Raw genomic sequence first — 14913 nt, 5'->3', positions numbered from 1 at the left:
TTGGTCAAAAATGGTTCTAACATTGTTAGAATGGACTATTGGCAACAGAAAACTTTGTTTGCGGCTTCACAGCAAGAAACACTTTTAAAGTTTAAATTGATTCAAGTTCTGTACCATGGCCAAACAGAAATTCAAAACAAATTCAGTGTGATAACTCAACAGCCTTCAAGCCACGTTAATGCACACAGATATTCCCTCTTTCCCTCAGCAACCTGTCAGTGGAATGACTATGTTGTGTGTTGTAATACAGCATATTCTCAGTAAACGAAACTCTCTTAAACTAAGTGAACCGACTATGAAATGCACCCTGTCAACCTCTTGTACACTGCACATGAAGCCACCAACAATATGAACTTACCAACAGTTTCAGTTTTATATCTAGTCATAATGCATGAACTACATTGGGGTCTGATCGATACGAAAAAAGATAAAAAGGTGCATGTTATAGTACAGTTAAACCTCGTTATAACGAAATCGGAGGGCCGCCGCTATTTGCTCGTTATAACCAATATTTCGTTATAGTCGTAGCTGGCATTTACCGCAAATATTATGCACTGTACTTACCCAAAAAAAATACAATGAGTTGTCTGCATACAACTCATTCTTAAATCAATGGTGCCAACTACTCTAAAATGTTTTGAATTCTACACAGTTCCACAGCCTTTTAAGAGTAAGGCATCGCAAAGACTACATGTCACAAGCTTTTCAGGATGCCAAGTGACAGACCTTTGCAAGTAGCAGGGCTAGCGTCTCGAGGACGGCCACCTTGACGCTGAAGCTGAACCGGTCGCCCAGGATACGAATGAGTGGCCCCGTGATGCTGATCACCGACTGCCGCAAGGAGGCGGCATCCGTTAGCCGGATCACCTGAAAAAGAGACAACGCAACACCTGTCAAACAGTGCAAATAGTCCTGTCGAAGTCTCCAGGCTCATATCTTCAAAAATTACTTGTAACGACTCTTGCCGGAGTCTTGAGTTGTTGGAGTACAAAGGAAGTAAAATAGTCCCTTTTTTTGTAGTCCCAAATTCCATTCAATCATGAAACATTGTGAAGCGGACTGGTTTAGTTTTCTTTGAGCTGCTTCTCACCAGATTAACATGTGGAATTGGACTAGTTGGCATTTTATACATAAAACTGCTCCATGCAAAAGTAGACATAGCAATGCATTCCTTGTCTTTTCTGTGTCACTGTGTCCATTTTTGCGCTGAGTAGTTTAAGTCTGGTTTTCAACAGGTTGAGTTCTTTAGCATCCCATAAATAATCTCCATATAGAAGCAGTTTTGTATTCTGACCCGATCAAAATGCAGCTGCCATGGCTGCGAAAAAAAAACAGGACTTTAAGCTTAGCAAAACCATAGCTATTTGGCGAGTAGGAAAGAAAAACACCAACATATTTATGTCCTATTGTTCGCGCTTTACCCTGATGCAAATATGCAGCCACTCTAGGTACTCTTCTATAGGACCTTCCTAAGGAGATCGCAGCCTAATTTTAAAGCCCCAATGTACTTCATACAAGGGTTTTTATAAAAGCCCTTGCTAATCTAATTTAATAGGTACCTACACAGACGATGCAAAAACAGTGGTGCTGCAAATCTACCCATTGGCTATCCGAAGGTGCAACAGAAATAGACAAAGCAAGAGCCGAAGACATCCCAGTGCTGTTACCTCGCCAAGACCCTGCGCTGCTTGTTCCTTGAGCTCAGGCACCCCGATGAGAATGGCCTCGCGAAAGATGGGCAGTATGGGCGAGATGCCTTTCTCCTGGCAGAAGCCTGGCAGGTACTCCTGACCCTTGAGGTCGCTGGCCGCAAAACGAATCGCTTGCCGCACATCCGTCACATACTCGATTTGCTGGTTTGTGTCCAGGGTCTGCAATGTTGCCCATGTCAGAGAGAAAAAGAATTAGCATGGGTCCAGGCAATTAAAGGTACTTGGCGCCATCCCATGCTACCTGGTATTTATTTTTCATCAGCTGTGATGTGCAATTTTAAGTTTAACGCACTCATGAACATAAGAGGGAGGGGGGAGTGAATCTTAAATGAAAAGAAGAGAAAAGTGAGCCCCGTAACTGTCTCTCAGGGGGAGGACACCTCAACAGTAGCTCACGAGGAGTGGGGGTAAAGCAGAGATTAAAAGAATAGGAATAAAAGGTAAAGAGATAGAGAGAGCGGAAGGAGAGAGTGAGGCGCAGGGACAGCCACATACGGAAGTAGGGAGAAGATAGGAAAGATGGACACGGTCAGAGGAGTCCGAGGAAGGGGCACCACTCGGCGAGAGCTCTTGTTGGCATCAGGAAGTGGCGTAGGGCGGGCCAGCTGGCCAGAGCTGCGCTGTCGTCGGAGATCACAGGGGCACAACCAATCAGCACGAAATCCAGCGAGCGAGTTGCCGTAAGAAGGAGCATCAACACTACTAAAATGTAGTGCAATGTGAATCGTAAGGCAAAAGGTAAATTTACAGCCAATCAAAACAAATCTTAAAAAAAAAAGCTTGAGTGAAACATGGGATAAGCGAAAAGGAAGCAATACCATTATTCTAGCAACAGCAATTTGGAAACAAGCTCATGCAACACAATATGAACAGGAGTATTCTTCTGTCAGTATTTTTTAACAATAATATGTAAGTATACTGTAACATTTTTCAGAAGTTAAGACGATGCTCTTTAACCACACCATTCCTGGTGCTACATTTAAATGGGCCTAAGAGTGTTGTCAGTCACACACTTTGAGAGTAGAAAGCTCAGATGGGTCAAGTCTCTTAAAAGTGAAACTACACCCAAAAGTAGGGATGTGCGAATATTGAAAACTTCAAATATTTTTTCAATACAGTTTGCTATTTGATTCAATTTGCACAGGCATCCTTACTATTCAAACTTCCCAAAAGCAAATGTACACAACATCCCATTAAAAGTAATCTCTTCAGATGTTTCTTATGCTTCACCTCACTACACTCCTACTACAGCAAAGCCACCTTATAAGCTGCGCTATGGTCAAACCTCCTAAAAACAAATACCATCGCCTGTTTGAAAGTGGCCCCTCAAATATTCAAATGCTTCACCTCATCACACTCCCATATTGCTGTCATTCAGGACCTGCTACAGTCGCAAATGTATTGACTCTCGAAAACGCTGGTTCCAACATGGAGATGACAGATGTGGCAAAAGTGGGGCCTAACTAATGCTGTTTTTGACCTGAATTTTGGGCAGGTAGTCCGAAAAATCAAACAAAAATTTTTAGCATCCAAAATTTCAAACAGTAACGTTTCTTGATGTCTACGAGGTAGACTAGGTACACTTAACTTGAAAAGAGCACAACCTTGTCCGTCACAACAGTTAGGTTTCCCTAGAAGTTCAAAGAGGAGGAGAGGCTGGGAAAATATAATAAAAGCTTGTTTATCCGGATCTTGTTAACTCAGAAATTCACTTAATTCAGACACGTGGCGCGGTTCCGGCAAAACTGAGTATATTTCAATGGCGTCAAATGCTCGTTAACCACAGATGCGCACCAGTTAACTCGGACGATTCCAGAGAGGGCTATCGGGGCTTCGTTACTGAAAGCATAGAGTCCCGGCTCCGCTGCCATAATCGACGGAGGAACCGAAGTTTTGAAGAAACCAAAACCGAACGAACAGCAGCAGTAGAATACGATCATGATGATAGTGAATGAGGAGGGAAGTGGCCAGGTGGCGCTAGCCACTACCCGGCGGAAGCGCTTGGGCTGCTGGTGCATGTCTGCGAAATGCGCCGCATGCGCGGACAACGAGATAGTTTGCGCAGCTGCCGCTACCCCAGTTGCCCGTAACGCCTACGCTGCAGATTTCTTTGCGTTGTGCCCCGCCGCAGTGGTCTAGTGGCTAAGGTACTCGGCTGCTGACCCGCAGGTCACGGGTTCGTATGGCGGCGGCGGGGGCTGCATTTCCGAAGGAGGCGGAAATGTTGTAGGCCCGTGTGCTCAGATTTGGATGCATGTTAAAGAACCCCAGGTGGTGAAAATTTCCGGAGCCCTCCACTACGGCGTCTTTCATAATCATATGGTGGTTTTAGAACGTTAAACCCCACATATCAATCAATCTTTGCGTTGTGACTTCGAGCAATGCGTGTGCAGCTCTGGTACATCAAAAGAGTTGACTGTTGGGCGAGTTGGCGCTTTGACATAGAAACCGTCCTTACGTTCTCAGGCTGTGTTTGAGCGAGTTCATGATGGTCCGGCCATTGCTGGTTTGCTGACTGACGAATTGCGCACCACGAGCCCTTGCAAAGCGGTCACTGCCACTGTGCATGCGTCGTAACGCGAGTCGCCGTTCGTATTTGCAGCCCACCCGCAGAAAACCCGAAATAGCACGTGGCGGTCGGAGCCCGCAAGGCCCGCGAAGTGCTGTTTGTAGCTTTCGTGATTTGGGTTTGCGGTCAAGGCGAAAGTCCCTAGACTTTTTTCCTAGGGGGAGCAAACACTAGTCTAAAGCTCATATGGCGCCCGCAACTAAAGCAATGCCTGCAACACCTGCGAAAGTTATTCTAAACCTCCCTCGGAAGTGCTTGAAGAGGATCACAATCACTGTTCTGATGATGACATTCAAAATGAGCCAACCTGACACCGCACCGTGCAGGAGGCCGCCGAAGCCCTTGTTGTATTCACGGAATTCTGCATCAGTTCTCACGACAACGAGCATGAGCACCATCACCACCGCATGGGGTTGAAAAAAATCGTTCTAGCACTAATTCTGATGTCGAGGCAAACTAAGCTGACGCAGTTTTTCGGGATATAAAGGTGTTATGTCCGGTGTTGTTGTTGGCCCATAGACGTACGCGTTGGTCGCGGTAGTCCAAAAAGCTCAGACAGCCTCGAACGGTTAATAACAAGTTTATTCCTATTCGGATGGAGGCGGCGGCCGAACTGCCAGGGGAAACGACGGTGGCTCGTTTTCGCCGAGCGGGGGAAGGGGAGGAGTCAACATCTGGAAGCAGTTTCAGCATCCGGTCCTTCGCGGGTTTGGAGGCTCGCTCGTGACACAGGGGTGCTTGAAACACAACATCTCCTCCCTCCTTAGATTGTCGCTTGGAAGCGATCTGGGGGCTGCCGTGGGCCCGTGGACGCTCTGGACGCACTAGGAAGAGAAGCCTCCGCTCGCTGGGTGTCGTTTCTCTTGTGTTCAGGGCCGGCGGGCGGCGGCGCCGATTCATCTGGTGCGAGATGCCAGGCTAAGTGGAACGAAGCTTCCGTCGAGGTGGCTGCTTGAATGGGAGGTTCCCTTGGCAAATTACCTGAACGGCGTAGCTGATTAAGGTGGCGGCGTGTAGCCTTTCCACCAATGTCGACGAGCCATGACCGCAAACCTATGCGTTTGAGTGCCGTCGCTTCAACCCAGCCGAGCTTTCTGTGGAACTGGCGGGCGTATATGCGCTGTCCACTTTCAATTCTCCTGCTATGCGGGAGCTTTTCTTCCTCCGACGGTGCTTTCGCTGAGGGCTCCGGGACAATTGCTGTCAGCTGGGTTCTCATTTCTCGTCCGAACATCAATTTCGCTGGCGTTTGATCAGTAGTGCTTTGAACAGTGTTGTGCTGTCTGAAGAGAAAGCGCGCGATGCGGCGTTGCATTGTCCCACTCTGGTCTTTAGTAAGGGCGCGCTTTAGCTCAGCCACGTAGCGCTCGGCTTGTCCGTTCGTAGCCGGGTGGTAAGGAGCTGATGTAACAGACGAGACGCTGTTGTCGCTGTAAAACTTGAGAATCTCCGTGGACACAAACGGAGTGCCGTTGTCCGAGACCACCTTGCGCGGTAGCCCAAACGTTGCAAACAACGACCGCAGAGTGTCGATAACTGCTGCCGATGTCGTTGTAGCCATTTGTTTTACCTCCAGCCACTTGGTGTATGCGTCTACAACCACCAGGAACGAACACCCTTCGATAGGTACAGCAAAATCAATGTGCAGGGTGTGCCAAGGCGTGTCTGGTCTTTCCCATTCAGGAATATAGGCTCTTGGCGGGCTTCTGTGGTTGCATTGGCAAGGCTGGCAATCGTGAACTGTTAATTCTATATCATGGTCGATACCAGGCCACCACATATAACTTCTGGCGCACTTTATCATGGCAACAATGCCTCAATGACCTGCGTGGACAAGCGACATGGCCTGTTCGCGAAGTGCCGCTGGAATTACAACTCTTGATCCCAAGGTGACGCAACCGCGATGAGTGCTCAACTCCGCAGCTCGCTTGCGGTAAGCGTTGAAGTGTTCACCCTTTAGCTTCTGCACGTTGCCTTCTTGTATAGCTGCGTGGACTTCCTTCAAGACAGTGCACTCCTGCCTTGATGCTGCTACCGTGTCAGCTGTTAGCGGAGGGTTCGGCAGCGCCTCGAACATGAGTATATCACCCGGCGGGGGTGGTTCATCTATTGTGGTGTCTAGCGGCAGGCGGCTTAGTGCGTCGGCGTTCTGGTGTTTCTTCCCAGTGCGATGTACGAGTTCGTAATCGTACGCCGAAATCTTGATGCACCATCGTGTCATTCGCGGCGACAATGTCTGTGGCATTGGCTTCTGGGGACCCATAATACCCAATAAGGGCCGGTGATCTGTTATGAAAGTCACTTTCCTGCCGGTAATGTACTGCCGAAAGTGATCTGCTGCGTAGTTGATGGCAAGCCCCTCTTTATCTAGCTGGGAACAATTCCTCTCTGCCTGCGATAGGGTGCGCAAAGCAAAAGCGATCGGGGCTTCCCGTCCCTGGTCGTCAACTTGGGAGAGGACTGCTCCCACTTCGTATGGTGATGTCACAGGCTAGCAGTAGGGGTCTCCTTTCGTCGTAGTGTCGCAAAACAGTAGACTTGCGAAGTAGTTGCTTAAGGGCAACAAATGACTCTTGGTGGTGTGGCGACCAAGTCCATGGGACTTCTTTCTGCAGGAGCTGATATAGATGGTTGGCCACTGTAGCTCGATGTTCTAAGAACCGGTCGTAGAACGTCAATAGCCCCAAAAACGACTGCAGTTCTTGCTTGTTAGTAGGCGCTCGTGCTTCGGTGATTGCACGCACTTTGTCTTCAGTGGGATGGATACCCTGCGCGTCAATTTGATGTTCAAGAAACTTCACTTCAGGCACCGCAAAAACACATTTTTCTTTACTGATGCGCAAATTAGCAGTTGCTAGCCTTTCCAAAATGAGCTCCAAGCGTTCTGTGTGCTCTTCATTGGAGGCGCCACCGACAATAACATCGTCCAAGTAGACGCAAACACCTGGGATCCCACTAAGTGTAGACTCCATAAATTTCTGGAAGATTGCTGGCGCTGCAGATATTCCGAATGGTAGCCTTTTAACTTTGTAAAGACCCTTAATAGTGTTTATCGTGAGCAGTTCAGACGTTGATTCGCTCACCTTCAGCTGCTGGTAGGCTTGTGTCAAGTCCAAGGTGCTGAAGATTTTTCCACCACGAAGCGTGCTAAAAACCTCTTCCGGTGTCGGCAGTGGGTAGGAAGATGCTTTTGTCGCCAGGTTGACAGTGCTCCGGTAGTCTCCGCAGAGGCGTAGGATACCGTTCTTCTTTCGGACGACAACGAGTGGTGTAGCCCATTCCGAATGTTGCGTCGGTTCGATGATCCCTTGTTCCTGCAGTCGGTCAAGCTCATTCTCGACTGACGTTCGTAGGGTGAAAGGCACCGACCTAGCTTTCAAAAATTTCGGCGTCGCATCCTCCCGCAGCTCCAGTGTGACTGGAGGTCCGTTGTTCCCTGGTATTTCTTCGGAGAAAACCGCTTTGTACTTATCTTGAAGCTGCTCCACTGACGGATAACTGGGTGTGTGGTGAAATCCGCCAATGACCACTCCAAGGGGGGTGAACCAATTTCGTCCTAAAAGGCTTGATCCAGAACCATGGACGACTAGCAAAGGGAGCTGATGGGTCTGCCCGTTGTAGTACACGTCTACGCTGGCACAGCCCAGCAGTGGAAGGGAATGTCCGGACCACGTTCTCAGCTGCGTGTCGTCTTGCTGGAGAGCTGCCGCGTTCTCACGCCAAGTAGCGCGAAAAGTGTCTTCGCTGATGAGCGTACATGCTGCTCCGGAATCCACCTCAAACCTGATAGGGCGCTGGTGTACCATAATTTCAGTTGTAATCTTCGGTCTCGTTCCGAGGTTCACAACGGCGTTTAAGTCATATAGTGTCGATGACGTTAGTGCTGTTCAGCTTGTATCTTGCGTCTGGCCCTCCTGTGCGTCGACATTGTTGTTCCGTTGCACTGAAGTCTTTGGTCTGAGCTGTTTGCGCTTCGAGATGCATGCCTTTTCAATGTGTCCCAGTTTTTGGCAAAAATTGCAGGTCGCTGTCTTGTATCGACATACCTGGGGATCGTGCATGCCGTCGCATCGCCAACAGCGCTGTGTCTTTCTGCTTGATTTCGCCTTAGACGTGGAATGACCTGACTGCTGACTGGTGTGATGCACCGGCTCGACATTCCGTCGAATAGCCCTCTGCTGGTGACCGGCGCTCTCCGCTCGTTGGGCGATGTCGTAGGCTTTGGAGAAGGTGAGACCCGTCTCCGCGAACAGGCGTTGTTGTAGGCCTGCGTCACGCAGTCCGCACACAAAACGGCCACGCAACAAACGTCCAAGGGGAGCATAGTGGTGTTAGCAGGTGTGGCAGTCGATCCTTCCTCCTGCGCAGTAGCTGCAGTTGTCGCGGTCAACGTCCCGAAATTGCAGTCAGCAGCGAGCTTTTTGAGAGCCGCTACGTATTCGGCCACTTTTTCGCCTTCCAGTTGGTCTCGCCGTTGGAAGCGGGCTCGACAGTAGACCTCCGATGGCCTTGGGTCATAGTGCTCTTGTAGCGCTGCTACGATGTCGTCGTAGTCAACGGCTGCTGGAGTGCGTGGCTGAATCAGGGCACAGACTGTGTCGTATGTCTGCTCCCCACACAGCGTTAGCAGGTTGGCCCTCTTCATTGCTGCATCAGTGATGTTGTTAGCCTCGAAGTAAAATTGTAGGCGTCCAAACCACGATGACCATGATGAGCCGTTGAATTCGGGTAGCCGATTTGGGAGCCCGTGCGTAGCCATAGCTTGTAGCTTGTCAATATCGTTGCGTAGCGTCGGTCCAAATCCACTTCCTCGTCGCCACTGTTATGTCCGGTGTTGTCGTCCGCCCATAGACGTACGCGTTGGTCGCGGTAGTCCGAAAAGCTCAGACAGCCTCGAACAGTTAAAAACAAGTTTATTCCTATTCGGATGGAGGCGGCGGCCGAACTGCCGGGGGAAACGACGGTGGCTCGTTTTCGCCGAGCGGGGGAAGGGGAGGAGTCAACATCTGGAAGCAGTTTCAGCATCTGGTCCTTCGCGGGTTCGGAGGCTCGCTCGTGACACAGGGGTGCTTGGAACACAACAAAAGGTTTGTCTGTGCCGAGTACATTTCCCTTTTGTTTTGATGGTTCATTCAATAATCCCGAATTCGGTTAACTCGGACCTTTTAACCGGTCTCGTGAGGTCCGGGTTAACGATCTTTTACTGTAGCATCTTTGCTGTTCATGTGCGAAATGTTGTCAGCCCCAAGTCATGTTTCCCCAAGTCATGTTGCCTCAAGTCATGTACCGTTGCAGTTTGGCCTCTGCACTGCCACATTCTTGATAAAATAACTACGAAATACCACCCTGCCAGTACTTCATTAACCTAGTAAAAAAATACCTTTTCACGTTACTAGATCTTATAAGAATACGCTTGGGAATCCTCCCCAACTTTTCCCACAATTTCGCTTCGAACTATAAGAAAAATATTCTAGAAATATTCAATTTGATTCACAATAATCCAATTAGCTTCGTGCCCGAACTTTTCGTATTCGCACAATTCTACCCAAGAGTGATTGCCCAAAAACGAAATCACATTCCATGTGACGTAAGTTGTGTAAGACTTCATTGCAGGGATGATTAGCAAGAATGGCAAGAGGGCACAACCACGGGACATCTTGCATTCTTTCAGTATACAAGTGCACCTTCGCCGTCTCTCAGCCTATGAGCACCGAGATTCATGTGTAGCTGTACTAAATGTTGCACTAGTTGGGACATGCTCACTGAAATACATGGAAAACACAAAGCCATTATGAAAGACCTTCGGACAACACCAAAGTGTGTCCTTTTCTGTTCTGTCTCAAGTTTTTATGGTTATGCATCTGATATTTCAGCAGCTAAAGCGTTTTAGGGCCATTAAAAGGCATGCAGTTGTCTATATACAGTAGCAAGTGCTGATAAATTATTTTGCGGTATTGAAAAAGTAAACGAAACTTCTATGTTGACAAAAGTGCAAGAATGGACAGAACTTGCACCATACCTTTGTGACAGCTGCCAGGGCCTCTCCGGCGAGCTGCAGCACGTGGCGATCGGTGTCGGTGAACAGCCGCAGCAGCTCCCTCAGCAGTTGGGGCACGTGTGGTGTCAGGGGTGCCCTGGTGTGGGCGCAGAAGGCACACAGCAGGGCCACGGCTGCTCGCCGTTGACCGGGCTGCCGAGCCCCCGCAAGCAGTTGCTCAACCACAGTTTGCACTCCAGCCTCGTCGACCACGGACAGCACCACAGCTTGGCAGTGCTCCAGCTCCTGCAAGGTGGGTGCCGATCAAACAGCGGCCGCCTTGTGCCCTTCGAGGGACACTGAGCATAATACTGACCTGATGCTCACGACACATGCCATCGCAAAGCACTCACGATCTCCTTTCGTTTGATATCCATGCCGATCACCCTCTGACTGGTACAGGTTAAACGAAGTCATGTAACTTTCTCACGTGACCTGATGTTGGCGACACACGCGCCATCACAAAGCACTCGAGAACTTCTTTCATTTGATACCCATGTCAGCGGATTGGGAGTCCCTCATGAAGGTGTACGAAGTTGAGCAAAGGCATGTGAGACTGGTTACATTGCAGTTCACCTGACAGTGAAAGCATTTTTTGGTGTTTCATGACAAAGATCCTAATAAAAGCTCTTGAGTGATGTCTGGTTAATGTGTAATACTACAGTCGCGCCAACATATAACGGCCCCACTTAAAACGAACTGTCGCTTAAAACAAACAATATCCACGTGACCGTCAAAATATACATTGGTTCAATGGCACAAAATCGCACTTACAACGAACGTCTTCGAGCGCCACTGATCGGTTACAGCGAACAGAGTCAGCGGTCTGCCGACTTCCCGGGAAACCGATTTCGACCACCGATCAAGCATCGATGAGGTGCCCATACATTCTTATTGTTAAACGCCGATTCTGCCTCCGAGCCCCTCTAGTTGCTGCTCTCCCCGACGGCTTTTGTTACGCACCCTTCTGTCCTTTGCCCCCCCGCTACTCTGAGCACCCCGCATCGCCAGACAAGGCCCGTGTTTTCATACTGCCACCGATCTTTCGAAGACCAGTCAGCCACGTACCCTGTTTTTGATCGCTGGTACTGTCGTTGGCGTCACTGGCCTGGAGTAACCAGACCATTTGTCAACATCGTCGGCCACCGACTGTATCCGATAGTCTGCGTCTAGTGCACGCGCGTGCACTACCCCACAGACTCTGATAATTTGTTAATCGTTTCATGTCAAGGACTTGTTCTCGCTCACTTCGCACTCAACTCAGCATGCCTTCCGCGCACGTGCGGAAGCGCGAGAACGGTTGTTAATTTGCGCAGAACGAATCGCGAAATATCGAAGTTCATGAGGCCACTCAAACCCGTCGGTGCAACAAAACGATTTTTTGGCCACGGCCGCCGATTCTTCGAACACCCGCGCGCACCGATCCAGGCGGCCATGCTTTGACTTCTGCACGCGCAGGCACTCTTTCCAAGTTTTTCTACGTGCCAGTATCGCGGATCTTTTAAGCAAGCTACCCAACCTGCCTCCTTCCCGTGTGTTTTGGTTTTCAAGGTCACCCTCCCGCCACATCCTCCCCTCTCTTTATCGCAACTCTGCTCTGCTCTCCCCTCTTGATCACATCTTGACATGATCTAGTCTCTACATGATCTAGATCATGATCTAAATCATGTCATGATCTAGATCTTGACATGATCTAGTCTGCTCTCCCCTCTTGATCACAACCCCTTCACCGTCTCCACCGCTCCGTGACGCCCGCTCGAATTCGTTTTGTTTTCTGACTGGAAACAAGCCCAGAGCTGTTCCACGCATTCTGGCATGTGTGTTGCGTGTGCGCGTCTTGCTCGCTCTTAGTGTGCGTGTGTGGTCGTGATGGCCAACGGGAGGACTAGCACGCTTTTTCGTGCCGCTCAACAAATGTCGAAAGTCTAATCCGCGTGTTAGGTGCAGCGTTGCGGAGCGCTTGCTCATAGCTGTTGACCAGCTGGCAGCCAACTTGCCGTTTCGGGGGCGTCCCGGTATTCAGCTGTGGAGATGGTGAATATTTCGTGGACGGCGGTGAAGGCTACATGTGCGCGAAACTATTTTCGCAAGGCCGACTTCGTCGATCGTCGTGCCCGATGCCGTGCCTGAAGCTTCCGAACAGGACCACTGTGGCGGCGATGTGTGGCAGCGCGTGGTCGACTCCGACCTGGGATAGCGGGTGGGACATCTGTTGCGATGATTTAATTACGGCCAATGATGATGCCGACACTGCGGAACCGTGCACGGATTGGGGCATTGTGAATGAAGTAAGTGGCGAGAACGATGAAGCTTTGGAGCCAGCGCCTCATGCAGCTTATGCCACACCTCGGCGAACGAGCAGCCTGCCGTTCTAAATGAACTCGAGACCGCCCTTATCGTTTCTGCTCTTCGAAACACGTGCATCACGGACTTTTTGGAGCAAAAAAAGTTTGTGTTTTCACTCGCAACTTTTTTAAAAGCTGTGTTTCATTTACTACGAACTTCGCGATACAGTGAAGTGATGCCACGTCACGCTCAGGTTCATTATAAGCGGGCTCGACTGCATCACTTTGAACGGCGTGCAACCTTTTGTCTATAGTGGAACCTGAATTAAGTTCACTGGCACTAGAACCAAAATACCTGGTGCTTGGATTAACTTGAGCCCCTGGAAAACCTGTAGATGTATTATATTTACTTGCGTAATTGACTCACTCGCATAATGAACCCAACCGCTGCCTTCGCCTTAAAAAAAAAAAGAAAGAAAAAAAGACTTTTTGTAATGTGTCTGCATTTTCTTTCAGTATGATAGCCAGTGCTGTTGATGACTGAAACAGCATTAAATCAAGCAATTATATCATGAAATAACAATGCAATAAAAGTCAAAACATAGTTTTGCAACCATGCTAAACATTTGCGAGCAGTGCGAGCATGGACGACGTCAATCAAAATTTGAAAGTCACGCCTTTTAAGACAAAGCGCCATCTGTTGAATTGCAGGAGGAACCTTTTTGCTGATAAGGCCACGCAAGCACAGCGGCACAAAAACAAAGTGCATGGCCTTCAAACAGCCGCGCGTGCCGTATAGACACATGCCGTGCACTAGCTATCTCGAAGGCCATGCAAAACCCATACGCACCCATTGCGCCGACGGCGCGTTGTGCACCCGCAACGTTTGTGCGCCGCCATCCGACGCTGCGTTTTAGTGCAATTATATAGATACTCTTGGCTGCGTTTTGCTGCCCACGTCGGTGTCACTCACTGTGTGTGTGTGTGTCTCTGTGTGTGTGTGTGTGCGTGTGTGTGTGTGAAAACTAAAGAAAAAAAGCCGCCCTCGTGCGGAGCCCAGTTCAGACATGATGCGCCGACGCGCGCTTATCCCCCACCCGTACTTTGCCCCGCGAATGAAAGGTGTTTATAGATGCTTGTGCACGCGTGCTTATCTTTCGGTGCGGAGAATCGCGGGCCTTCCACTATGACCGGAACAATTGCCTTTAGTTACAGGGCGCACAAATATCCCTTCGCTCGCTGGAAAGGCGCCATTCGCGAAAAGAGTGCGCTTTTCAAACACAATGAAGTAACAACTGGGGCACTTGTTACTTAATATTTGGCGCTCATATCTGTACTTGTCATTACCTTTAGTGCATCGTTTTTGTTTAAACAGCATGCTACGTGTCGAGCGGTAAACGTTGTTAGTTCAGTCCCGTCCTGTGTTTGTTGTTTCATGCATCATGTGTGCGTGAACAGTGTGCTGCACGTTTCGATCTTCTGGCCGTTTTCAGAGTTACATTCCAAGTTGTTGCTATCGTATTCATTGCTTTGCCCTTGCGGCGAAACTTCCACTTTTTTGTTGTCAGGTTTGTCGTGAACTTAGTTGGGACGCCTGCTGTGCAGGGCACGTTGAGTCGGGTACACTAGCTACACAGCTGGTTACAAACAGCAAGCGCAGGAGAATTCGAACCGAGCGGCTGGATGACACTTCGGCATTGATCTGTAAGCTTTCGTTACAAGAAAAACAAAGAGCTTCAGGCTACAAAAAAGATTTGTCGCGCTTTTTGCGGGCCCAAACAAGCAAAACCGTCACGCGAAATTTTCGCTGTTGTAGCTCCCGTAACTTCTTTTTGCCAGCGTAATCAACCCTACATGCAAATTGGCGCGAACTTTTCTGGAAAAAAAAAAAAAAAGGTGCGTTCATTACGCGAGTAAATAGGGTGAATCATATTGCACACAGTAAATTCAAATGGCTTAGAAATTACATGTGGTGGTGCCAGGATGAAATTCTTGTTGTTCATTCTAAAAATTTCTTACCCAGGACCACGGAGAAAGAAAATTCTTGAGGAGGCGAAACTGCGCTCGCTCGGGCGACCTAATAAAGTCAAAAAATCGGGCACAGCGCTAACGCGCCCTCTGTCGTGAGATTCCGCTAGCGGAGAAGGAAAAATGCGCGCGTCCCTCTCACCACGCTTTCCAACGAAGCTCGTCGGTTCAAGGCCATTCGTCGCCGATTCACCGTTCGCGCTTCGCGCCCGAATGGATGTTTTTGTGCGTCCTCGCCGGCTCCAAATTTTAACGCAATAGCGTTAAAGAGCTCGTTTTGCA

The 14913-nt window shown here is 49.2% G+C and overlaps 1 protein-coding gene across 1 annotated transcript in view; it reads right to left on the bottom strand.

The window, feature by feature from the left end:
- LOC119167548 (lethal (3) 80Fj) overlaps positions 1-14913 on the bottom strand; it is a 331845-nt gene that overhangs the window by 40374 nt on the left and 276558 nt on the right. Inside the window, exons 46-48 of the mRNA XM_037419055.2 lie at positions 10301-10564; positions 1668-1871; positions 727-867 (exon numbers count right to left, since the gene is read on the bottom strand). Coding sequence (XP_037274952.2) covers positions 727-867; positions 1668-1871; positions 10301-10564 — 609 coding nt within the window. The remainder of the gene's footprint in view (positions 1-726; positions 868-1667; positions 1872-10300; positions 10565-14913) is intronic.

Source organism: Rhipicephalus microplus, chromosome 3, assembly GCF_043290135.1.
Source record: "Rhipicephalus microplus isolate Deutch F79 chromosome 3, USDA_Rmic, whole genome shotgun sequence".
NCBI classification, from domain to species: domain Eukaryota; kingdom Metazoa; phylum Arthropoda; class Arachnida; order Ixodida; family Ixodidae; genus Rhipicephalus; species Rhipicephalus microplus.
Note: the sequence above shows the minus strand (reverse complement) of the source record. Positions and strands in the feature narration are given on the sequence as shown.